Raw genomic sequence first — 25,162 nt, 5'->3', positions numbered from 1 at the left:
TTACCGGAGCAGACTCCCGGGTGTCTTGCGGTGCCGGCGGCGGACATCTACGCAATACGCGTATACAACTTCCGGTGCCGGCACCGGAAGTTGTATACGCGTATTGCGTTGATGTCCGCCGCCGGCCCCGCAAGACACCCGGGATTCTGCTCCGGTAAGTCGGGGGTGGGCAGAGGTAAAACGCATCGTGCGGACGGTCCGCACGATGCGCTTAGACAACCTCCCGTGCCGGCACCCCCCCCCCGTGGGAAGTGCTGGCAGGGGAGGCTGTCTGAGCGTAACGGGGAGTAGGATGCAGGTCCCCTGCACCGCTGCGGGGGATCTGTATCCTAACCCCGCTGCCTGCCCGGCTCCCGGGACTGCATGTCCCGGGCGTCGGGCGCTAGACCCCGAATATAGGCCGCACCCCCACTTTAAAGACTTAAAGTGGGGGAAAAAAGTGCGGCCTATATTCGAGCCAATATTAATTTTATAAGAAAATATGAATGCTCAATCCCGTCCCAATATCAGAATATACAGCAACATTTATTTAAGGTGGAAAGAGACGGCTTGAATAGAAAGAATGCATAATATTGTTTTCTTAAAGAATGTTGTATTGCTTTGTTTCTTTTTGTCTAAGTATATCGTGGTCATGTATGTTTCAATGTTCCGATAACATATTATGAACATTGTCACTTTTCACTTCATTTTAGCAAATCGACTACATACTGAGCAAGTTTAACGTTACAAAGGACAAAGCGCTTTCTGAGCTTAACAGTAAGTGGGCAACGCAAAGAATCACCAAGAGAGGATGGCTTAAAAGAGACATCACCAGCAAAATAATTTACCGAATGTGTATTTAGTTTTTAAATCTATGACAAATAAATTCAAGGGGAAGATTTAGATATGTATTCCCTCTAGCTATCTAATGGGGTATCTCCCATGATACTGCCTTTTTACAATCAGTGGGTCTTGGTTTACGCCCTGCTGATCGCTGGGCAGAGCGTAAGAGGTGAGCGAGAGCATGGCGTGATAATACACCCCCACACCCTATGTGCTATTTCATGATTTTCACTGAGGAGGAGTGAGGGCTCCAGTCCTCCTCTCTGATATTTTAATGTCCTTCCTTCTCTTTTCATAGCTCCCAAATGTCTCGTCTCAGTTTTCGTGTAATATCCAGCTGAGCTGCGCCACTCCAATGGCGACCATGGGCTGATTAGGAGATCGGAAGATCCTGATCCAATAATAATAATGATCTTTTTCCTATTCCAGATATCTCGCCACTGCTTGGTGAACGTGTACACGAGCAGCTGAGCAAAGACGTGCGGCCGGCTTTTGATGCTGTTCTTAATATGGCTGGAGGTAAATGACAGCCTTTGTCCCTCTTTTTTCCCCATGTTTTGGTTAAAATCAATATGTTTGTGACTTTTATATTGAATACTAAAATGGTGCTGTCTTTATTAAAATCCCAGTGACATTACACTTCCGTAACACTTAGAATGGAGCTTGAGTCTTGACTAGTGACCTATAGCAGGTTTGTTGGCCGGCTATAAAGCACTGACTTCCAATAGTCATTACTGTCCACTTACTGGAAACAACTAAGATGTTACAAAGCTGAAAATACATTTGAAGTCTTGTTATAGTGCAACAAGACTACAGACATTACCTCTGAAGTTATGAATGAAACAGAATTTTACTTAATACGGCATTATTTCCTTGTGGGATTTGGGCATTCAGTGGTACAACCGATATTGTTTGCAAGATTTGATAACACAAGTGTGGTTATTCTACAGAATATTGTATTTAACAACCCTGCACTAATGTGCCAAAAAAACGAGATGTTGCAGGGGTGTTAGCTGTGATATCTCTCCTGTTCTGTAGAATGTGTAGTATAAAGTGAATGAATTATTGACAGAAGTAAACAACCTACTGTCTGTGAATGAACATAAGAAATGCTCATATACAATAGTTTAATTGGGAAATAGTGATTTTTTTATATGGTAAGAACCAGTTGTGTTTTGTGAGTTAAAGGGTTAGTGGTCAGGCAGTCAATCATCGGCACTTTTTAACATCATCATATATTTTTTGAATGGGCTTTTTTGGCGGTCAGTGTGTCCCACCTGTGAGTGTGTTGTGTTTTTTGTTATATTTGTGTGTCTCTGTCTCTTTTTGTGACTTTGTCTTTGCTCACCTGTCTTGTTGGATGTCTTGTTTTGTATGTACAGAAACGTCTGCACAACTTCAGTGCCTTTCAAAGGATACTTACAGCTGTTTGTGTATGATGTCATCAAACTGCAGGCAGGCACTAGAGTGTCCCTTTAGGCCACTTAAAGGGTCAGAGGGCAATACGTTTTGCACCCTCCTATGGCGTTGAAAGGGTTACCCCGGCATAGCTGATTAATACTGCAGATGCTGCAGAGACAGGTGTCTTTCATAAGGGTTTTGCCAGAGGGATTCAGCACATAAAGAGCTGCAATGATCAAGATGTCTCTTGGCAAAAAAATGTCTGATTTTATCCATTTTTTCTGAAATTCCTGCGGAAATATGTCGGCTATTAGTCTTCAAAGAGTAGCAACCTGGAATGTAGTTCTTTATCTGTGTTATATTTGCATAAATAATTTACAAAATCTACAAAATAGAAGAACGCACCAAAGTTTTTCATAACGTTGAAAAACCTTTGCTTTTTGTTCGGATTGTTAGGCGCTGACCATCTCATTAAAATCCTTTTATTTGGCATGGTTGAAAAGTGCCTGGCACAACCGGGCAATCTAGCATACATGCTAAGTGTCCCTCTTTAGAAGGGATAGTCCCTCTTTAGAACCCAAATCTCTCAATCCCACTTTCTTCCTCTCATGTGCCTCTTATCTAGAGGTCCACAATGCTTGCTGGACATACCAGAGTTCACAAGACTCAGTGTTGGCACACCTCATATGCCATACTGTATGCGATAAGCAGCTCCATCTTTTCTCCTTACAAATGTTAACAGCGATTATTAAGTGAAATCCAATTATTTGCAAAGTTTTGCAGACCAACCTGTTGAATGTCATCAAAATCTGAAGTTTAATGTAAGGTGGACAGGCCTACATCCCAGTTGTGTCCAAAGACCGAAGTCTTCCATCTAAAATAGGTAGTCTGGACAGCATTTCGACGTGTGTGATAATAGTCGATGATACATAAAAATCCGATTAAAGGCCCTCCTACCAAATTAAGCAAAAAAGCTTAACAGATTTCCAAGTTCTTGTGGCATATCCGTGCATATCAGTCCCATTTTATGTCCCGTTATTGAGACTGTAAGCTCCACGGTGCAGGGACCTTTTTTCCTAATGCATTCATACCTATTGTATATATACAATATATAATAATAATACCCCAATCAAACGGTCTGTAGACTACCTATCATATGGCAGCATTTATTACTTTTGAAAAAGAACTAAGTTGTTATAAATAAAATTATACATACACATGACAGGTAATCATTCCCTGGAACATATGAATTGGCCAGTAGAATAATTATTTCAGGGAAGGGTTTGGGTATTCGGATGATGTCTCTAATGCCTCGTTTAGTTCTAAGTTTTACGTTCAGCAAAGCAGATTGAAAAGCACCATATATTAAAAATTGTGTTGAAGACATCAGAAAAAGCTTGAACCTGTCTGACGTCTTCTGTCGGTGAAAGAAAGCCATCAAATAAACACTATACCTATAGCCATCCTGGAACTATAGTTTATTTCACTGCCGCCAGGTTTTATCCATCCATCCATATGGGTATTAATGTGATTATTTTCATTATCAGGTTCTGATGAGACTTTGCTGGGTATGTTGTATACACATTTACTGAATTATGAAGGGCCAATCCCTATGAGCTTGTGCTGCAGGAAAAGCTTGGCTGGCCCTATATAATGTATAGTTAAATTGTTGAGATGTCTTCAATATACAGGGCCAGCTCAGCCCTTCTTACTGAAGAACCTTTTTGGTGGTGGCCCTTCGTAATATATGGTAAAGTGATAAAGCTGAAATCATGACTTTCTTATAAACTCTCCCCTTAGTGAATTAACCTATTTACAGAATCAAACCTTTAGGATTTGTGTGTAACTTCTCAACTCTTCCAACTTAAGAACCAGAGTCTATGGCCATCACCATTTTAGAACTCCACTGATTAGGACTTTATGTCTAGGTGATAGAGTCTAGCCCAGTCAGTGAGTCTGTTTCTCTGTGATATAATCCTATTAAAAATGCTGTGTTCCATGTATTTTCATGCCGATCTTTTTGGTTGATGTTTGTTGTTGTGCCGTAAACATTGCTACACCTGATTTGTATCGACTCATTCGTGACATTGTCATCGTGTTTTTTTTGTTTGTTTGTTTGTTCTTGAAGTCAAAGTGGAAAGGGCTATTAAAGGTAAATCAGTTTAAATAGTCCTGTGGTGTGAAGTGCTTAGACACTTGTCTGTCTAGTTGTGTTTGTCTATATTGTGCATCTCCATCTTAGCATAGTTGTATTATTGTGTAAGTGCCTATCAAGCTCAGGTGGAAGGGGTATTAGCTAAACACTGATACAAGGACATATACTCCTGGTCATGCTACGTACACCTCCACTGGTAAAGGGAACCGTGGCGGAACTACCGGGGTTGCAGGGGTCGCGACTGCGACCGGGCCCTGGAGTTCTGCCAGTCAGGGGGGCCCAAGGGGTGCCGAGAGGTTGCTGAAAACGACCGCTTGGCACCTCTTGGGCCCCCCTGACTGACAGAAATCCAGGAATCCTCTGCTCCCCGCCGCTGCCGCCGCCGCCGCCACCTGCCTCAGCGCTGCCCAGAGTGCAGTGTTGGGAGCGTGAGGCGTTTGTCTCGGGTGCCGGCGCTTCACGCTGAGCGCCGGCATATGACGTCATATGCCGGCGCTCAGCAGTGAAGCGCCGGCACCCCAGACACACGCCTCACGTTCCCAACACAGCAGTTGACGGTAAGTGACCTACAAAGGGGGGTAGGGAGGGAGTGGGTAGATCGCGAGGGGGGGGTAGGGTGGGAGAGGGTAGATCGTGAGAAGGGGGGGTAGAGAGGGAGAGAGGAGATAGTGAGAAGAGGGGGTAGGAAAGGAGAGGGTAGATAGTGAGAAAGGGATAGATGGGTTGGGGGGGTGCTTAACAGATTCTCGCACCGGGGCCCTGAGGATTCTAGTTACGCCCCTGAAAGGGAACATATGTTTTGGTATGTAATAGGCATTTTAGCGACCCTGACAAAGGGTGTCACCAAGCATCCCACTGATTGCTGGACCACCAGAAAGTCCATTCAACCTGTAAATACCAATAGGACAACATGGCATATATTCTCACAGATCTGGCCTTGCTGTCAACTCTGGTAGAGGGAGATTCCACCAACCATAACAAGTGTAACTCAATTAAAGAAAAGAAATGGAAAACACGACCATGAAAATAAAAGAATAAAACATTCTCCAACCTGACATAGAAAGATGGCAATAGTGAAATAGGTCATTGCGACCCAAAAACTACTAACCTTATTTTGTTTTGTTAATTTAATTCATCAATATCTGAATGGATGATACCAAAGTACTTCACAAGTTTTAAAGGTTATTTACCATAGATGTGCATTTCTGCCATGACCAGGTTATAAGGGGTTGCCCAAATTACTTCTGAACTCGAATGCTAATAAAATAATACTATAAGCAAGATAATTGGGAGATGATGGAAACAAAGTAATGGATGTTTCATCTGTTGCTTTTGTAGACTCCTTGATAATCTATGTAAATTACAATAATCCCCAAAGCTTTAATAAAAAGTACAAATGTAAAAAAATGTACAGTTATCAGAGGAACGTGGTATTCAGCCATTTTCAGGTGCGATCATCTCAGCTGGTAGGAACGTCTGTGGGTCAGACTTGCTTTTCGTGCCTTGCTTTGTCTTTTGAGGTCTTGTGTAGTCTTTCAAATCTATTTTTGGGGATTCTGTGTGTTATGAAAATTCATGTTATTTTTTTTTAGTAGCAGTTTTTGTGGGTTTTGGTCTAGACTCAACTACTGCATCATTGTTAGGTTATTTTAGAGTAATTAGGATATAGCTATGAAAATAATTTTGTTGTATAGTTAGCAAAGTCTTATGACCATAGCATTTAGTGGTCTGTTCCTGCTAATTCCTTGGTCGCCTGGTTCATGTCTGATTGTTCTGCAAATGGTTTCGAATTAAAGTGAGCAGAAACACAGTAAAATGTAATTGAGAGCACACAGATGAGGGCACAAATCACTGTATATAAACTGTATATTTCAGTTGAAATGTCTGTGTTGGTCCTTTGATCTGTCGATCCTTTGATCCAGTAGGGGAATTTATTATACTTAGAAATATTTCTTATAATTAATCCAGCGTTTTTGGTTCTAGTCACTAAAAATGGTGCTTTCGGGATGCCTGAATATTTCAACTCTCTGATATCAGTAAGGTTTAACAAGAGTAAACTCCTGGACCTTCCCTTACAGGAGAACCTCACCTTAGTTTGTTCTCAATTTGTCCTGAATAATGCTCTATATCAGGGAGTTTAAATGTAAAACGTCAGACTCCCTCCTTAGTGCATAGATTTATTCTCCTTAGAGAAAGCAATTGTGTCTTCCAGCAGCTGAGATGCCCCCTGATACCGCATAATTAATGCCACAAGATAATTTGTCATCTTCCTCCAACACAACCTAAAACTGTTTACTAGGACAAGCTGTCCTTGCAATGTGGTTCTGAGCAGACGTAGAAGGGATAAGGCTGATATTCTTACCTTCCTACGTTGCGTGTGGTTCATAACAATCTTATAATTGTGTCCTCAGCAATTAAAGAGACCAAGGAAGCTTTGGAAAACGTTAGTGTGGCCATCGAAGTGCTGCAAGAAGCAACTGACAAGCTGAACGCAAACCTGACAGACGCCAGGATGCAGCTGAACAGCACCTTAAGTGATGCCGCGTGCTCAGCCAACGTGGCGATGATACCATGCAATAACATAAAGAATTCGCTAGATCAGCTGAAAATCCACGCAAACTTCCATGCGGTGAGAAATACACAATGATTTTGCACTGCCAGTCTATGCCATACTGTATGTGTGTTTTACCAGTACTTCTTCTGCATATTGGCTTAAATATGTAATAACACATTTTTTATTGTATTCTACTTTTGGCAGCTACCAAATCTTAACCGATATCTTGGAAAATTAAATGACGTTCTCAGAACTGACCTTAGCAGCCTTGTTCAGAAGGTACAGTAAGCACAGACGATTTATTATGTTATTCTCTGTTGGGCTGATATTTTCATGCGAAATGCTCTGCAGAGCTTCTTGGCCCCTTCTTGAGCAATAGGTTAGTGTGCCAGTGGCACAGCTCACGCCAGGGCTCAATCATACATGTGGGGGGTTAGCAATAATTAATAATGTAATAATTTAATGAAGAAATCTAGTTTCATCGTCATATGATGACATTAACTCAACATCCGTCAATTCAGTTGTCTCTTCCTCTATCTGTCCAGGGCTATGCAGCATTTAATAACACACCAGAAATGGTGCAGAACCAGACCCGAAATGTTGAGGAAGGTGAGTTTCATGAAACACTGTCATCTGTGAACTTTGCAATTTGTTTTAACATATCTAGTTATCTGACTGTTTCTTTCCTTCTCTCCATGGCTGTTTAAAATGCTAAATTGTATTCAAATTTGTTAACAATGTCAATAAAAAAATACGGCAAAGGGTCTTCATGCGCTGCTATGTCCTAAGTACTATAAAGTATCCATGACAAACACTGTTTAACTCATAGCCTTCTTGTGATGCAACAGGTTCAGTTAAAGTACAGCTCAGATCAATATTTTCCCTAAAGAGTATTTCATGTCTTCAAAATCCAGGGTCCAGTGCAGTATATCCCAGTTTATTTTATCTATAATTTTCTGAAATGAATGAAGGCAGGGAGTCTCAAAAATGCATAAAATGTGTTTTTCATTGTATGTAACTAATGAGATGTTTTCTTTCTCAATATCTGGATAAATTTGGAACTGGTTTGGAATCCAGCCATTCCTTGTAAGTGCTTCAAGAGAAGAAACCTTCTCTGACCTTCTCTGTAGATCAGAGGAGGCAACATGTTCCCTTCTTCCAAGCCAGAACTTTCTTCACTTGAGTGTCCGACAATAACTTATTCTACAAAGCATCAGTTGGCTCATTTTATTAAGATTTGGGTGCTTGCATTCCCGATTTTGACCTGGTCCTTGTTTATGTTAAGTAATTATATGATGATGTGATAGCTCAACTTAGATTTAATGTTTTTAAACTGAATGAATTAGGTTCAATATATATATATATATATATATATATATATATATATATATATATACATATATGTACACATACATACATACATACATACATACATACATACACACATACACACTGTCTTTACACACACCTGCCCATAAACACGCATATACACATACACTGCCCTTATACACCCCTACCTTTACACACACATATGCACATACACACACCATCTTACAAACACACAAATACCTACACCGCTCATACACACCAGCCCATACACACAAACACACGCGCTTACAAACACACACATATATACACACATACACTGCCCTTACACCCCTTTCTCCCCATCTCGTACCTTTCTCACCTTCCATCCTCCACCTTTCATTCACTTTTTGAAGCACGAGGTCTGTCACTCCAGGCCTCCGCTTTAGTGCTCCCTCATCACAATGCACCGGTTATTGATGCAGAGAGCAAGGTACAACGTGATATCCCAGCGCTCTGCATCAAATACCTCGCACTCCCTAATGTTGGGCTGTTAGAGGGGGATTGTGATCTCCCCAACCAGTCGTGCAGCTGCTGATTGGACAGCTGTGCGTCCTCTCGCAGCTGCGCCCGAGGTGAGTGGCTCTCACCCTTCCTACGGCCCTGCACTATCATTCAAAAGTTTGGGGTCACTTGGCTGATTTCATGGAAAACAATACAATTTCTAGCTAAAGCATAATTATAAAAGGGTTTTCTAACGATCAAATAGCCTTTTAAACTTAGTTTTTAGATTAGCGAACACAATGTGCCATTGATACACAGGAGTGATAAAGGGCCTGCTATAGTCATTTACAACATAAACAACATCTACACTGTATTTCCGATCCATTTTATGTTATTTTAATAGCCAAAAACATTTGCTTTTCTTCCAAAATCAAGGACATTTCTTGACTCTTTCAAGTTCCAGCTTCACATCACAAGAGTAAAAATTAATCCCAAAGGCAAACATCAATAAGAAAAAAAAAATACTTTAAATTCCTAGATCGGCAGCCCATGGCTTGTGAGAAAAGCACCCATTCAGTGCCAGATGTTTGCCACAGTTGTGCTTCATGAAAAGAAATTTCTGGCTTGAATCTCCGCTCATTAAACTATTTTCATTGTGAAGTGCGCTGTGATGGTTCTGTTCACTCTGTAAATCATTTCGTCCATTTCCATGGCCCATTTGTGTATTTATCCAATCAAATAACACGCATTTAAAAAAACAAAATTCTGCTTTATCCTATTTATCTCATTTTTTTAAAAATTTTAGATGTAAGAAATGTTTTGGATTCCATCGGCTCGAATATCTCCAACTATTCCAAAATGATCCCCGTGCTTCATATTATTTCCAACTTGACATTGTATCTGGCTCGCGGTGAGACGTACATCCGGGAATATTACCCAGTGGTCGAACAATATGATTTCTACAGGTATGTGTATAAAATGCCCATTTCAATGTATATCGCTGAAATTAAGGTGAGAGGTTGGATATAATGGATTCGTTGGTTTATCATGTTATACCGTTGTACCTGTTGGTTGTAGAAAGAAAAAAGAGCAGATTTGATTGGTCCGAGATATCTTTATTGACTAACAAGTATAATAGATTGCAAGTGTTTTGGTTTTTTTACTGGTAGATTAATGGAGCAGCCTCCCGTCAGAAGTGGAAGAGGCTAATACATAGAAACATAGAAAGTGACGGCAGATAAGAGCCAGAAGGCCCATCCAGTCTGCCCAACCTCTGAGTACTCTCCTTTAGTACTTGCCCTTATCCTATATCTAGCTTGGCATTATGCCTATCCCATGCTTGCTTAAATGACTTTACTGTATTAACATCTACCACTTCCACTGGGAGGCTATTCCATGCGTCCACTACCCTTTCCGTAAAGTAATATTTTCTGATGTTACCATTAAACCTTTGCCCCTCTAGTTTATGCTTGTGTCCTCTTGTTGCGGTTTTATTTCTTCTTTTAAATAAACTTTCTTCCTTTACTTTGTTGATTCCCTTTAAGTATTTAAATGTTTCTATCATATCCCCCCTGTCCCGTCTTTTTTCCAGGCTATATAGGTTAAGATCCTTTAACCTGTCCTGGTAAGGTTTATTTTGTAATCCATAAACCATTTTAGTAGCCCTTCTCTGCACTTTCTCCAACATATCTATATCCTTCTGGAGATATGGTCTCCAGTACTGTACACAATACTCCAAGTGAGGTCTCACCAGTGCTCTGTACAGCGGCATGAGCACTTCCCTCTTCCTACTGCTAATACCTCTCGCTATACAACCAAGCATTCTGCTAGCATTACCTGCTGCTCTACTGCATTGTCTACCTACCTTTAAATCCTCAGAAATAATTACCCCTAAATCCCTTTCCTCACACGTTGAGGTTAGGACAGTACCAAATAGTCTATACTCTGCCCTTGGGTTTTTATGCCCCAGGTGCATTACTTTGCATTTATCCACGTTAAATGCCAATTGCCACAGCTCTGACCATTTTTCCAGCTTACCTAGATCGTTTGCCATTTGGCTTCTTCCTCCAGGAACATCAACCCTGTTGCAAATTTTTGTGTCGTCGGCAAATAAACATACCTTTCCATCAACACCATCTGCAATATCACTAATGAAAATATTAAAGAGAATGGGTCCAAGTACAGATCCCTGAGGTATCCCACTGGTAACAAGACCTTGTTCTGAATATACGCCATTGACTACAACCCTCTGTTTTCTGTCACTCAGCCACTCCTTAATCCATTCAACAACATTGGGATCTAAACCCAGAGATTGCAGTTTATTTATAAGTCGTCTATGTGGGACAGAGTCAAAGGCCTTACTGAAATCCAGATACGCAATGTCTACTGCACCACCTTGATCAATTACTTTAGTCACCCAATCAAAAAAATCAATAAGATTTGTTTGGCAAGATCTTCCTGAGGAAAACCCATGTTGTTTTTGATCTTGAAAGCCATGTGACTTCAGATGTTCAACAATCCTTTCCTTTAACATTGTTTCCATTAATTTTCCCACTACAGATGTAAGACTAACTGGCCTGTAGTTGCCCGACTCCTCCCTACTGCCTTTTTTGTGTATAGGCACAACATTCGCTACTTTCCAATCCCCAGGGACAACTCCCGTTACCAATGATTCGTTAAATATATCAGTTAACGGTTTTGCTAGTACACCCCCAAGCTCTTTTAATAACTTGGGGTGTATCCCATCAGGCCCCATCGACTTATTTGTCTTTACCTTAGACAACTGAAGTAAAACCTCCGCCTCGATAAACTCACATATTTCAAATGATTCAGTCTTTTTTCCCAACTGAGGTCCCATTCCATAATTCTCATCTGTAAAAACTGAACAGAAATATTCATTGAGACAGTCAGCTAAACCTTTATCCTCTTCTACATATATTCCTTTTGTTTTTAGTCTAACTAATCCTTGTTTAACTTTCCTTTTCTCATTTATATATCTAAAAAATGTTTTATCTCCATTTTTTACTGATAGGGCAATTCGCTCTTCTGCCTGTGATTTGGCAGTTTTTATAACTTTCTTTGCCTCTTTCTGCCTAATTTTATAGATCTGTCTATCTTCCTCGCTTTGGGTATTTTTGTATCTACTAAAGGCTAACTTCTTGTCTTTCACGATTTTGGCCACTTCTGCAGAGTACCACAGCGGTTTTCAACATCAATTTAACCAAAGGCATAAAGCCAATCTGAGTGGCATTATACTTTCCCCACCTAGTGATTAATAATGAGTCACAGATAATTTATGTGATGTGGACGTTGTTAAATGAATGTAATAAGTAACCGATGCTACACATCTATTGTTAATTAACTCGGACCAATCTAGCATCCCATTGCTTAGCTTTCTTAAGATATTTGTGACCCTCAGGAAACACAATCATGGCTTAATATGCCATAAATCAATCCAAGGGCGATCATGAAAGGCAATGGCAAATAATCTTCTATACACACCCTTTTAGGAGCAACATACTAGCCCAAGCCATCTCCTCTGCCCATTAATGGCATCAGACTGTGGTCCCCGAAATCTTTGTCACCTTGGGGCAGTCTTAGAAATATTTTGGGCTTCCAAGGTCCGGCTTCTTTTCCAATGCGATTAAGCAGGTGGGAAAAATGCACAGAAAAAAAATATATAAGATTTGTAAAACATCTTTTCTGCTTCCTCTCTAAATTCTGTGCACAAAACTATTTGCCAAGAAATAGATCTTCCCAGGTAACAGATGCGACTGTCCCTGGGGGTCTTTTGTGAAAAAATACATTAATCCTTAACATCTGAATGTTGATGAAAAGATTTTCAACCTGAAGGTGTTCAGTTATATTTATTTACCATCGCAGTCATCTAAAGTGCTGATGATCCAGAAATTATCATAATAAGTTCTCCATTTGATGACTTTAACCCCCTAATCGCCAAAAGGATGTGCAGTGTGTGTGCGTATATATATATAACAGTGAATTTCTATTGTGTTGATATTTTAGATTATGGTTATTTTAAAATATTTTATTAATGTACGACAGCTTGTTTTTTATTTCATTGCACAGCGTATATGGGTGGCCAAAAGTGCTGTTCTTTTGAAACCAAGCGCATAATAATTAAAAACTGTACGTGGCATCTATCTGTCAGAACGGCTTCCCTATAGACCTTTAAATGTTGATTAATTGATTTGTAAAGGTGTACACAAAACAAGTAACCAATCAATCGAAGTAACCCTACAGGCCAACCAGGATAAGTACAAAAAAAACCCCAAAAATGCTAGATTCCTTAAAAACATTTAAGTGTATTAAACAATCTCTACATTATTGAGAGAAAATGCAATAATATAACCCTTTAATATATATAATATACACTATATGAACAAAAGAATTGGGACACACCTCTTAATTATTGAATTCAGGTGTTTCAAACAGACCCATTGCCACAGGTGTATAAAATCATCCTAGCCAGGGAATCTGCATTTACAAACATTTCTGCACCAAAAAATCATGTTACATTTAATTCACGAATTACCCAAGTGATATACAGTATATTTCGGTGTTGCACAAGTCTGTATTATGACTGATACATGTGATTATTGATTGATACGTATGAAATGCCTAGTTGATTAATGTAAGTGAGTGTAATTTCTCTTTTTAGGTGGTTGGGATCTCTCGTCCTCTGCTGTATGGTGGCCCTCATTGTTGTCTTCTACTACCTGGGTTTGCTCTGTGGTTCCTGCGGCTACGATCAGCATTCTTCTCCGACCACCCGAGGCTGTATCTCCAACACCGGCGGGAACTTCCTTATGGCGTGAGTATTTTTCAGTTTTGAGATTATCAAGATCTAAACCCACCATTAAGACTTTCTTTTTTTTTTTTTTTTTTTTAACCTTGTCACCGTGTTTCATGTGAACAATTAATATATAAAGACATTGATATTGGTTCTCGCCATGTGGTAGAAGTTTTGGTTGTTGACGAATTTTATGTTAAAGGCAGTAGAAGACAATCATTACTTTGTATGTGTTGACGAATGGCCAACTGGGCGCTGTGCATCATAATGAAAGAAGATAATGCTTCCAAAACCAATTAATAAACAGTATTTGCCACATTTTAATAATTCTCAAAACTTTCCCTTGTTTCAGCTCAGAAATTCTGGGGGACTTGCTGTAGTTTGTTCAGAGAGATGGTGCTCAGCTTTATGGTGAATATCACCTGCTGCCATCTTGATACAGTATTTCTTTTTGTGTTTGCCTTTTGGCTGTATAAATGCAGGTATTCAGGCCTTCAGTCAGCTAATTAATGGAACGTGGCTCCACTGAAAAGCGTGAGAAAGAAATTCCCCATTATGAGGTATCCGGCAGACATCTCCCTTAAGGGATCAACTTTGTTGAGAAGCAAAAAGATGCTGATTTCCATGCCTTCGCTTTCCTTAGATGTCCTCGCGATAGTGGAGGCCGTCCAGCACATATGACAGCTGAGAGGTCCCTTTAAATTTACGTTGTAAATCCACCACATGCATTTGCCCCTTTGCTCTCCACCCAGCTATTTTCTGTGCAGGAGGTTTGTTTGGCCAAGTAGATTTCTTGGCACGTGATATAACTTACCTCCGGAGCCAAATTCTGGGGCGAAGGAGTAGATGTAACAAATTCATATGGTTTGGGCAGGGTCCCCTGGAGTCTATAAAATAATGTTTTCTTTATATAAGTGCCAGCGTTTTGTTATGTTGAATAAGTATCTATTAAATTGGAGGCGCCTGTTTGACTCTATTGGACTCTATTGCCGCAGGGCTCCACCTATACAGCACTTTAAAAGCAATACCCAGCATTCCGTCTGGCATGTATGGTGTTAAATATCTCATATGTGTAAGATAGTCTGTCTGCTCGTAGGTATCCTTCTTCACATACCACTTTTACACGTTTTGGCATGCCCAATATCTTTAGATCTAATATATAACATATTTAGAGGCCGTACCTTTAAAGTGCCTTATTTGATTTTCCGTTCTGTCTTTCATTTTTATTAATGATTTTGATTTATGGCTTATGTAGATGGATTTATTCCTCAGAGCAAATAGGGTAACAAAAAATGCTCCTTATGGCCCTTTTCTTTGTTTTTCCTAACAGTCTCTTTTGGTGAATGTGCATTAGCCAAGACTATATAACAGCGTGTCGTCTGCTTTCCTAGGCTATATTTTGTTGGGCTTCCTCCCCTAGCTGAAGGTTGCCGGTCCTCTCCTCGTAGTTGGAAAATCTTAAATTTTATTTGTATGATCTCTGTCACACAAATTTCGACTGCTTTTATCCATCCAAAGACTATGCTGGCCATCTGCCCCGTCCATTGTGTTGAATTAGAGAGCTCCCTTATGTGCAGCACTTGTTGAGTTGTACGTGGTCATTGTGTACATCTGCGGGTCACGGATAGAACAATGGGCAGAGACCAGATTATACTTCTGTATGTTTACTTGCTTTTCCATTTCATTAAAGGGGTTTTTAAATACTTGATTCAACAGAATATGACTTTATAATATATATACAGTTTAAGTATTGTTTTTATGTTACAGCGGGGTTGGATTTAGCTTCATTTTCTCCTGGATACTCATGCTGATTGTGGTCATTACCTTCCTTGCTGGAGGGAATGTAGAAAAGCTGGTGTGCGAGCCCTTCCAAGACAGGTCGCTGTTTAAGGTGAGTGTGTAGCCACCTGAAAATCCTCAATCACTTGCGCTTATAAAAGATTTAAAAGCTTATAACACATCCAAACGCTTTCCATTAGTAAATGTAAGTTACTGGGGTGGCACAGCGGGGCACGGGAGCAATGCACCCCAAGGCTGCTTCGATTTAAAGGTTTTAGGCTTCTGCAGCAACTTTTAGAATGTTTAAAGAATATGTATTTGCATAATGACTGGATTCTTTCTTTGCTTCTTTGGTATTCCAGGCAGTCTTTTTTTGCTGAATGTGCATTATCCAAGACTACTGTGTTGGGTTTCCTCTCCTAGCTGAAGTTTGTCAGTCCTCTCCTGATAGATTAATTACCAGCAGTGACTTAAAGTTGCATTTTATTTTTGAACACAGTTATCGCATATTCAGTTCAAAGCCAACCATTTGGTATAAAGGAAGCATACTGTTTTTGAATTTTTTTAAACAGGGGGATACTGGGCCCATGATGAATCCAACCACATTTGTGTCAGTTTTAAGATGTAGGACAGATATGTGGTTTGGATCTAGGAAAATAATTTTTTGGGGTTTACACGGGTATAAGAGCTACAATGACACTAATTAGAAACCCAGGAAGCCCTCATTCCAATGGGTGAACAGTTCGGTAATACAAAGGTCGGAGATACACCAGATACTATCACAGAGCAGGAAGCATTACTAGGACTATAGGGCCTGTTGGCCAGTTTTCCTATTCTAGAGTTTTTGTTATTCTTTCTATGTAAGCCCAAGGCTTGCAGGAAATAATGCAAAATCGCAAACAGTCAATTGAAAAGTAGTCGTAAAACATTATAAGAGCTGGATGTGAAGGTTAAATAAACTAAAGAACATTCAGCAGACATGGTTGACAATTGCTCAAGGCTCATTCTGGAATGCAGGCGATTTAAGCCTATATCATTTACTATTATATCTCAGGTTACCGTTCCTTCTGGTTTAGCGCCACATATTAAGAGAAAAGCAATATCTTTATTTATTTAAAAAGTGATCAGGAATTCGGCTTCATCGCCGAAAATCACTAAGGGAGAGAATAATATTGGAAACTGTTAAAGAAATCTATCAAGGACTGAATGCTTGGGTCTTTATCCACATGAGCGAAACAAGACAATGTTGATACCATTCTACATAGACTCTATCTGGTTTAATTATAAGAATATATATCATACTTTTATTATGATTATATTACATATACTTAATATAGTTTGATTCGTTGTGCTTTTAATGTGATAGTCATCCTATCGAGAGCCTGTCTGGACTTACCTTCTATTCATCCGGATGAGAATTTACGGTCCATATTAAATTACTAACATACTTCAGACTCATGGGAGGAGATAAATATTTTAGAGCTATATCAAAGCCCTTTGTATTGCATGTTATATAAAAACTCGAAAGGTTTTAATTCGTCACAGTCCTGGGTGAGCAGCCTTACATTTTTAAAATTGCTAAATTTTTGCCCTACGGTTTACCTCTTGTAAATACAGAAAACAAAAATTCTGAATGACTATAATCCATCCAGAGATAGCCCTTTAGGGTAAAATCCTATTTGGTGATGCTCTTAGGCCATACTGCGCTGCATAGTTTATCGTGCCCTAGCGTGTCTGGAAGATTGAGATCCGTGACACCCCTATCCCCAGGAAGCCCGAGGCATAAACAGCCCACTTGGAATGTGTCGTTTTCATGAACACAAAATACAGGAAGTATGCATTTTTTAAGCATTACGTTTAAACTTAATGTATTATGGCAGATTTGTATATTTCCTAATACAGATATGGCAGATTTCTATATTAATTTAATTTTTTGGGGTATGCTGATGAGAAAACTAGTGAGACGTTCACTAATACCTACACGAGGGTTTCAAGAGAAACAGATATTCATTATGCATCAAAACTAATATGTAAACTACTGTTCAAAAGTTTAGGGTCGCTTAGAATTGTCCTTGTTTATGAAAGAAAAGCAAATTTTGTCCGTTAAAATAACATGTAATAAATCAGAAATCCAGCGCAGAGGGTGTTAACGTCATAAATGACTATTGTAGCTGGAAACAGCTGATTTTTAATGGAATATCTTCACAGGTGTACAGAGGCCCGTCATCACTCCTGTGTCCCAATGACCGTTAGTTTAAAAGACTAATTGATTGTTTTCAATTATGTTACAGCTAGAAATTTTCCATGAAAACAGCTAAGTGACCCCAAATGTTTGCATGGTTGAGTGTGTGTATATGTGTGTATATGTATGTATGTGTCTATATCTTAAGCATTCTCACCTGAGTCTAATTAATCACGTGTGTGCATAACCAAATCTAAATAGGAAGTGATGTCAGGCAAATGATTTCCATGGTAACATATATGTGGGAAATTTAAAGTGTCAATCTGCTAATAAATATTTATATCATGTAATAGTGTACAAGCACATATGTATATATCAGGCAAAATATCATCACATAATACACTAAAAAACATACCTGTTTTTTATATTATAGCAAAAATACACCTTTTCTCCATATTAAGGCAAAGCATAAATTTTTTACACGGATTTAAAAAAACAACTCAGTCGCACTTCATTCAGTCCTTGGGAAGCCACCGTATCGAATGTACGAATCCAATAAGCTTCTCTCTGCAATAAAAGTATGAAAGTTCCCACTTCTGTCTGAAGGAGATACGTTGTCAATAGCAATACATTTTAAGATTGCCAACTGGCAACCGGTTTATCTGTACCGTACTGTATACATGAAACAAAATTGAATTATTTTGGAATTGATATGACACACAATTACATTTATCACAGATTTTGTGTTATTCTTTAGGTATTGGATTCCCCTTATCAGTTAAATTCACAGTGGAAAAACTACCTGGCTGGTGTCCTCTATCAGAATGCAGATGTTAACCTCACCTTTGAAAAAGTATATAGGTATGAAAGCCTGTATAGCGCATTCATTATCTGTTATACACATGTGCAGCACTGTCCTATCATATATATTTGATAATTTTTACTCTTTAAAGCAAGATAATTCTCATTGTCTATATAGCAAAGGTGAAAGAGTGCCACCTATACCCTTGTTACCCTTTCTGTAGATGGCGATGTAAGGCTCAATTTACTTGCAACAGGACAAAATGTAATTGACCCTTAAATATGACTTTATCATGTACTGTTTGTTTCATTTATTTTTGTAGTGATTGCAAGGACAACAAAGGCATTTTTACTGCACTTCAGATGGATCATTTATTTAATCTAAATGAATTTTTGAACATCAGCATGGTAAGACTAGAATTTGCAAGCCGGGCTCTCTCCACCTAATGTATCGGTTTGTCTTAGTCTGTCTATTCTCTTCTTGTCAGACCCCTTTGTATTAAATAAAGTGTATTAAAGTGACAATAAACTTTATTTTTAACCCTTAAGAAAACAATTAAGCAAACCATACATATATGAAAATTATACAACAAGTATTCTTGCACAAATATAATGGATATTGCTTAGGATATTGGAGTTTGGCGCAAAGGTTAATATAAGACGCTGTTATGTTATTACCATGGAAAATTTGACGCACGTCTATTGTTTTTTTCGCAGTACGTTGATGATGTAACTGATAAAATTGATATGGTGAACCTAAATTTGAGTAACATAGTCTTGCTGGATAAAAAAGGAAAACAAAATTTAGAGGAATTCAGTGCCACTGGGATTAATGAAATAGACTTTGATGCTTTCTTAACAGAGGTAAGTGATAAAGGATTTACATCTCTCGATATGCCTATATTTCTTCAGTTGATATGTAAACCAATGTACTTAAAAAGGTTAATTTGCGAAAAATATGACCTCATTGCTTGTGTCGTATTTAGAAACAGATCTACCTCATTTGTGGAATGAGAAAACCAGAGCATCTCGTCTGAGAGTAAAATAATTGTATCACTGAGTTAGGATTCCTGTAGTTTATGTCTAAAGGGTTATTAGGTGCCGTTTCTGCAAAAACCAAGGGAATGTTCTGCATATCGCTTCACGTTTAGCACTATGCGCTAAAAGGGTTAAAAATAAGGCCTATGTGTTTAACCAGAAAAATATATACCATTAATGTGAAACCCATGCATCATACATAATTTATAATATATATATAGAGAGAGAGAGAGACATACTTGTATATAGTTTTTACAATCGTAGCACAGGCATTAAGTACATGAAATGTTTTTTTTTTTGTTTTGTTTTTTTTTTTTATAGATGAGCAAGACTAGCACCAAAGTAGATCTTTTGGCATTTGCTAATGAATTGGAAGAAAATGCTGATATGTTGGTAAGCTTCTTTCTATTATACGTTAATATTAATAATTCTTATTTATTTATAATGCATTATGAGTCTTAGCCTCAGGATTTGGAATTCATGGACAGTTATTGTATATTGATCATACTCTCACACATGCAGACAATTAAGTAACTGGGCTGGATACACGATGATCTCTGATTTCGTTTACCGGCCAATTACGCGGCCACCCAGGGGGAAAGTCTTGCCCTAAGCCTAGTTCCCCCACGGCTAGTATATGCCAATACAAAAAATCATGGTGGAAATTCTAGCTAGGTCGTGTTCTAGGTGCCTTATGTGACTATGCAGGAAAAATCTGGTGGTCATTCACATAAATCCAGACAGAGTGCAGAAATAAGTATACCTGAGCCATTTCAAGGAATAATTTGACTTGCTGCATAGATAGATAGATTCAATATTCACAAAAGACTTACCTTGCTGAGTATTATCATTTTGATTGTTCGAATGAGTCGGTGGACTATCTGGGGATCAGATTAATGTTTAATTTTAAAAAAATTAGTCTCTCTTAATTATGAAACTTTGTTGAATAATCTTGTGTCTCAAATAGAAAAATGTAAATTAATAGAGCTATCTTGGCTTGGTAGAGTTAATATGGTAAAATCTTACTTGATCCCCAAATTTTTATATCATTTCAGGACAATACCTCTCCGAGTTTCAGGTTGTGTTTTAGATACATTTTCTAAATTGTTTCTCTCCTTTGTCTGGAAATCGGGAAAATCAAGAATTAGTCAGGGTTTAGGTTTTCCAGACATCAGAATGCTACATGAAGCTGTAATGTTCACACATGGGTTATATTGGGATATTAAAAAGGATACAAACTTTAGGTTGGTTACGATGTGAACGTATTCAGGCAAATGAGCATGATTTATTCAATCTTTCATGGCTTAGTCCCTCTACTTCAAAACAATTAAACTTTATGAATCCAATTATACTGGATGCAATAAAAACAAGTCATAAGTTTAGAACATTAGAAGGCACAGATGCGGAATTTACAGTTTTCACTCCTTTTGAAGGTCCTTAAATATTATATGCAGAACATTGATTTAACAAATTGGACCTCAAATAACATTTTGACACTCGGAGATTTAAAACTGAACGATTCACTTCTCAGCTTTTCAGATTTACAGTCTAGATTTACACTTCCTGATAATTAACTTTTTTCTTATTTTAGATTAAGAGGTTTTCTGAATTCCCAGATAGTCCACCCACCCTCAGAATTGGATTTAATCATTAATAAACATTACAAAAAAAAACAAATTAATTTCCAGGATATCATCTTATCTCGACACATTAAAAAATGATATACTACCTCTTTCTGTAGAAAAATGGCAAAGGGACTGTGAGATTTCATTTCCAATGGAAAGCTGGGCTGACATGTGGTCACAAGTTAGGACGGCGGTGCATTCAATTAATATTCAGGAGATGTTTTTTAAATTGCTACACCGATGGTATTTAGTTCCATCTCGTTTAAGTACATTTTCTAATTTAAACTCCAACTTATGTTGGAGATGTGGTTATGAGGAGGGGACTCAATTTCATATTTGGTGGGCATATTGCAAATTGGAAAATATCAAGCTGGAAACTTCCAGGCTTCTCTCATACACATTTAAATGTAACCTTTCCGTCCATTCTTATACCTGGCTTTTCCACTTGCCCTACCCTCTTCAAGTAGTGCACGTAAACTACTGGCAGCTAACATCTTACTATCTATAAAAATATGCTTGGCTAGAGCCTGGAGGAAAGATGAAGCTCCCACATGGAAAGAGATAATAGATCAAATAACGGATCAGGCGAATATGGAAAAATATTTTTATTTGTTGAATCAAATTCTCGCTGATTACAATGACATATGGTCTCCTTGGTCTAATTATATTCTAGGCACTCATACATATAATTCCGATTCAATCTCTTAGATATCTTTTCTTTTTGGATTCCTCTGGGGAAGTGGCTTTGTGGTGGGGTTGGGGGGGCTAGCCCCGGATGACCTTAAATTAGGGAGTAGTAAGAGGTAAAATGGGTGGGGAGCGGGTACGGCCAGATGTCACTTCCCTACCAGAGAGGGAGGAAGGTGATCCGGAGACCTCGGGAAGCAGTACTTCGCACAGAGACTCTTGGTCAAACCCAAAGGCTTTCCTTGATATGGTTATATGGCTATTGTATTATTTTGTAATCGCATAGCAGTGTTGGTTAAAATGGATGACGTGTTAGTTTCTACTTTAGTTCAGTTGAAGTCCCGCTCATTGCAAATTCCCTACATGTAGGCCATTATTTAATATAATAGTTAAAATATGCATGGTATAGGCATATGGCTATCATGAATCTTGGACGAGACTAAGGAAAGATTAAGATTTGAGTCTTTACAGCAGGACAAATGATGACAAACTTTATGGACCAAATGATTCTTTGCCATGAAATTCTGTGTTTACTCTCCTAGATCTGTTTTTGAGGCATTTTGGGCATAACGGCTGAATTTGTGTCAACAACAATCCTGGGGTCTAGTTGAGGTTTTAGAACAATCTCCAGAAAACATAAGCTTTTTGAGTGTCTGAGATCCAGAACTCTGCTGGAAGTCTGCATCTTGTCTACCTATTCTTGTGCTTCTATAATTGCCACACATACTGAGTGTATACATTGCATGTTACATAAATCTTATTCTTTATTTCCCCGTAGCCAAAAGGAGCCTTAGGAAATGCATTAAAGGGACACGCAAACAGCATACGGACGATCCATATTCAACAAGTTGTCCCTCTGGAGCAGTCAATGGTAATCAGTCATGCATGTGGATGATATAGTCTGGGGCCCTAACTTGATGGATTATTATTATTATTTATTGTTTTATATAGCGCCATCAAATTCCATAGCGCTGTACAATGGGAAATAAGTTGGCTACTAGCAACAGTCTGGGAGTATGGTAGAATAGGAAGCAATAGAATGCTCCTTTTAAATATTGTTTTAAAGTTTAAATGTAACTGTGCACTGCTTTAACTATGCATTATGCGGGGCCATCATAGCCCTTTCGTGCAGAAGAACTTCTCCAGGGTTGGCCCTTCAGTGGTGGTGAAATTAAATGTCATCTACAAGTCTGTACAGCGATTAGACTCGATAGAACAGTTAGTTATAGGAGATTACTCTAATGACCATGTCAGATATTAAATGGTAGTGTAAATATGTGTTTAAACTATTGTAAAATACACAATTTTAGTTAATTCTGTGGTAGTCATAGAGTGTGCTCTGTATTGAAATGGATTGCTCGTTCAATATGAGGATGACACAGAATCTTTGTGTATTATGACTTTCCATGTCCTTTTTCTTATCTCTTTTTACGCGCCCTTCAAGAAATATGTTAAAGCTAGGGTAAGCAGCAATGTTTGTCTTCGGCACCCTCCTTACTTGTGATGTCATTTGTCATTTACCTTATGAGTGTGCTATGACTCTTTTAATGAATAGCATTTGAGATTGATATGACTGCACCTGATTACTTATTCTGCATGGTCTACTTTATACTTTAACCCCTTTAGATTTGGATTTTGATCAGAGGTGCACAATCTAGCTTTACTTACACATATGAGTTTATGTGAGTGCCCATCTATATACATATAGTTTTTACTTTATACATAAACGTATATATTTATAAAAAATACATGATAATGTATTTCTAGTGAGATTAAGTCCTTTACTAGCAGCAGTGTTTACTGTCTCACTAGCAGAATAGCTTTAGAGATCAGCATCTATTTTCTCATGTTGACCGTATTGCTGAATCCCGTTATCAAAATAATCTCAGCCAATCAGGGGATTCCTTGGTGCATAAACCTAAGGACGCCAAAACAGCAGAGGACTCCGTAATAGCAGAGAGTCTTTTGACTGTAGAATCTTCGTACCAATTTTGACCCTCACTATAGCTATTACTTGCTTTCTTTTGTCATAAACCCCTGAAGAAGCCTTTTTGGTGAAACGCGTCAGGGCTTTTACAACAATGAAAGTGTGCTTACACTCATATCATGTTTATGTATGAAGTAAAAACTGTACTTATTGCTAGACATTATTGTAATTGTAATTTTAGTTTCTTCTAGCGCTTACACCACAAGTATTTCATGGTACAATTTCTATTGCGCATTGGGAACGGCTCTAGTTGGTGTTTAAAGCAGTTTTCTTCTTTTTTCTCTTTTTTTTCTTTCTCCCCCTTTCCATCTCCACTGGTGAAGGTCTATACCAAGTTTCTCATAATACCATGTACATTGTTTAAGATTCAAAGATTGTATTTCCTTTCCTTACGGATAAATGTGCTGTATATTTAATCTTCAGTAAAATGAAAAATGAATGCTGGAATTTATAATTCTAATTTATACTATTAATGCGATTCATAGTCGTATTTTCTGCCATATTTTAAATTAAATGTTATTTTCCAGGTCACATTAAATCAGAGTATTAAATTACTACAAACAACATCATTTGATATTGAGGTATGTAGAAAATATAATTTTGCAGTTTTCATGTGTTTTTTAGAATTAGTATATAACTGTTAACACATTATGAATTGTTTGAGGGGTTTTGTATATAACAGCAGAAGAGATGCAGATAGTCACTACGATGGAACAAAAAGTATAAAGTACTATAAAGTGCACCTTCAAAAAAAAAACCTGTAATAAAAGAAATATTTATCCTGGACATATACAGATGTATGTCGGCCACAGTTAATGCAGATGAACCTAAAGACTCCTGTCATGCATTAAATTAGATAGCTTTCGAGTGACTGTAATTGGTTTTATTATATATTGTGTAAGAGTAGGGAGGCTTGTATCACATACTCTGCAGGCCGCCATCTTAAAGTTGGGGGGAGGGGTATGATTGATACCCATTAGTGCCACTTATGGGTTATAAATTGTACTTGAGTCCACCAACCATATTGGTCCATATATTACACTCTCACAGAGCAATGGGGTTGTTAGATCATACAATAGTCAGGGTATTATACCTGGCACTGTTTATACATGGCTTATAACACGCTTTAAATCGTGATCGTTATATTTCCTAATGAAACTTACGTTCGCTTTGTCTTCCAGGAAAAGGTGTTCGATGTGATTGCATCTATCGATAATGCGCAGTTGCTAATCAACAATAACGCTTCCTTCGTTATAAAGCAGGTAATGCATCAGATCCAAGTGCTATTTATACAAAGTTTGCGCTTAGTAAGTATCTATAACTTTTGGCATTTCCCTTACTTTCAGGAGTTTAAAAAGTTCATGAACACCGTCATCAACTACTTTTTTCAATACATTCATTGGGTGAAGGAAGCTGTAAGTAACTGAACTTATATTTCTAAGGACTATATACACTAACAGACTGTAGCATGCAATAGACTGTAGTAGGGGTATATATATATTTTATATATAA

General features: G+C 38.3%; 1 protein-coding gene across 4 annotated transcripts in view; it reads left to right on the top strand.

Annotated features, from left to right (window-relative positions):
* The window catches only part of PROM1 (prominin 1), a 58,672-nt gene that overhangs the window by 25,089 nt on the left and 8,421 nt on the right, over positions 1-25,162 (top strand). For 2 of the 4 annotated variants that reach the window (XM_053458297.1, XM_053458295.1), the window contains 17 exons: positions 693-756; positions 1,252-1,341; positions 6,790-7,007; positions 7,137-7,211; positions 7,478-7,541; positions 9,547-9,706; positions 13,420-13,572; positions 15,319-15,442; positions 18,270-18,373; positions 18,637-18,721; positions 19,031-19,177; positions 19,673-19,744; positions 22,442-22,534; positions 23,108-23,125; positions 24,178-24,231; positions 24,832-24,912; positions 24,997-25,065. In XM_053458297.1, the coding sequence (XP_053314272.1) occupies positions 693-756; positions 1,252-1,341; positions 6,790-7,007; positions 7,137-7,211; positions 7,478-7,541; positions 9,547-9,706; positions 13,420-13,572; positions 15,319-15,442; positions 18,270-18,373; positions 18,637-18,721; positions 19,031-19,177; positions 19,673-19,744; positions 22,442-22,534; positions 23,108-23,125; positions 24,178-24,231; positions 24,832-24,912; positions 24,997-25,065 (1,671 nt within the window). The remainder of the gene's footprint in view (positions 1-692; positions 757-1,251; positions 1,342-6,789; positions 7,008-7,136; positions 7,212-7,477; positions 7,542-9,546; positions 9,707-13,419; positions 13,573-15,318; positions 15,443-18,269; positions 18,374-18,636; positions 18,722-19,030; positions 19,178-19,672; positions 19,745-22,441; positions 22,535-23,107; positions 23,126-24,177; positions 24,232-24,831; positions 24,913-24,996; positions 25,066-25,162) is intronic. The other 2 variants (XM_053458296.1, XM_053458298.1) reach the window with 1 other exon arrangement.

The sequence above is a fragment of the Spea bombifrons genome, chromosome 1 (genome assembly GCF_027358695.1).
Source record: "Spea bombifrons isolate aSpeBom1 chromosome 1, aSpeBom1.2.pri, whole genome shotgun sequence".
Taxonomy (NCBI): Eukaryota; Metazoa; Chordata; class Amphibia; order Anura; family Pelobatidae; genus Spea; species Spea bombifrons.
Note: the sequence above shows the minus strand (reverse complement) of the source record. Positions and strands in the feature narration are given on the sequence as shown.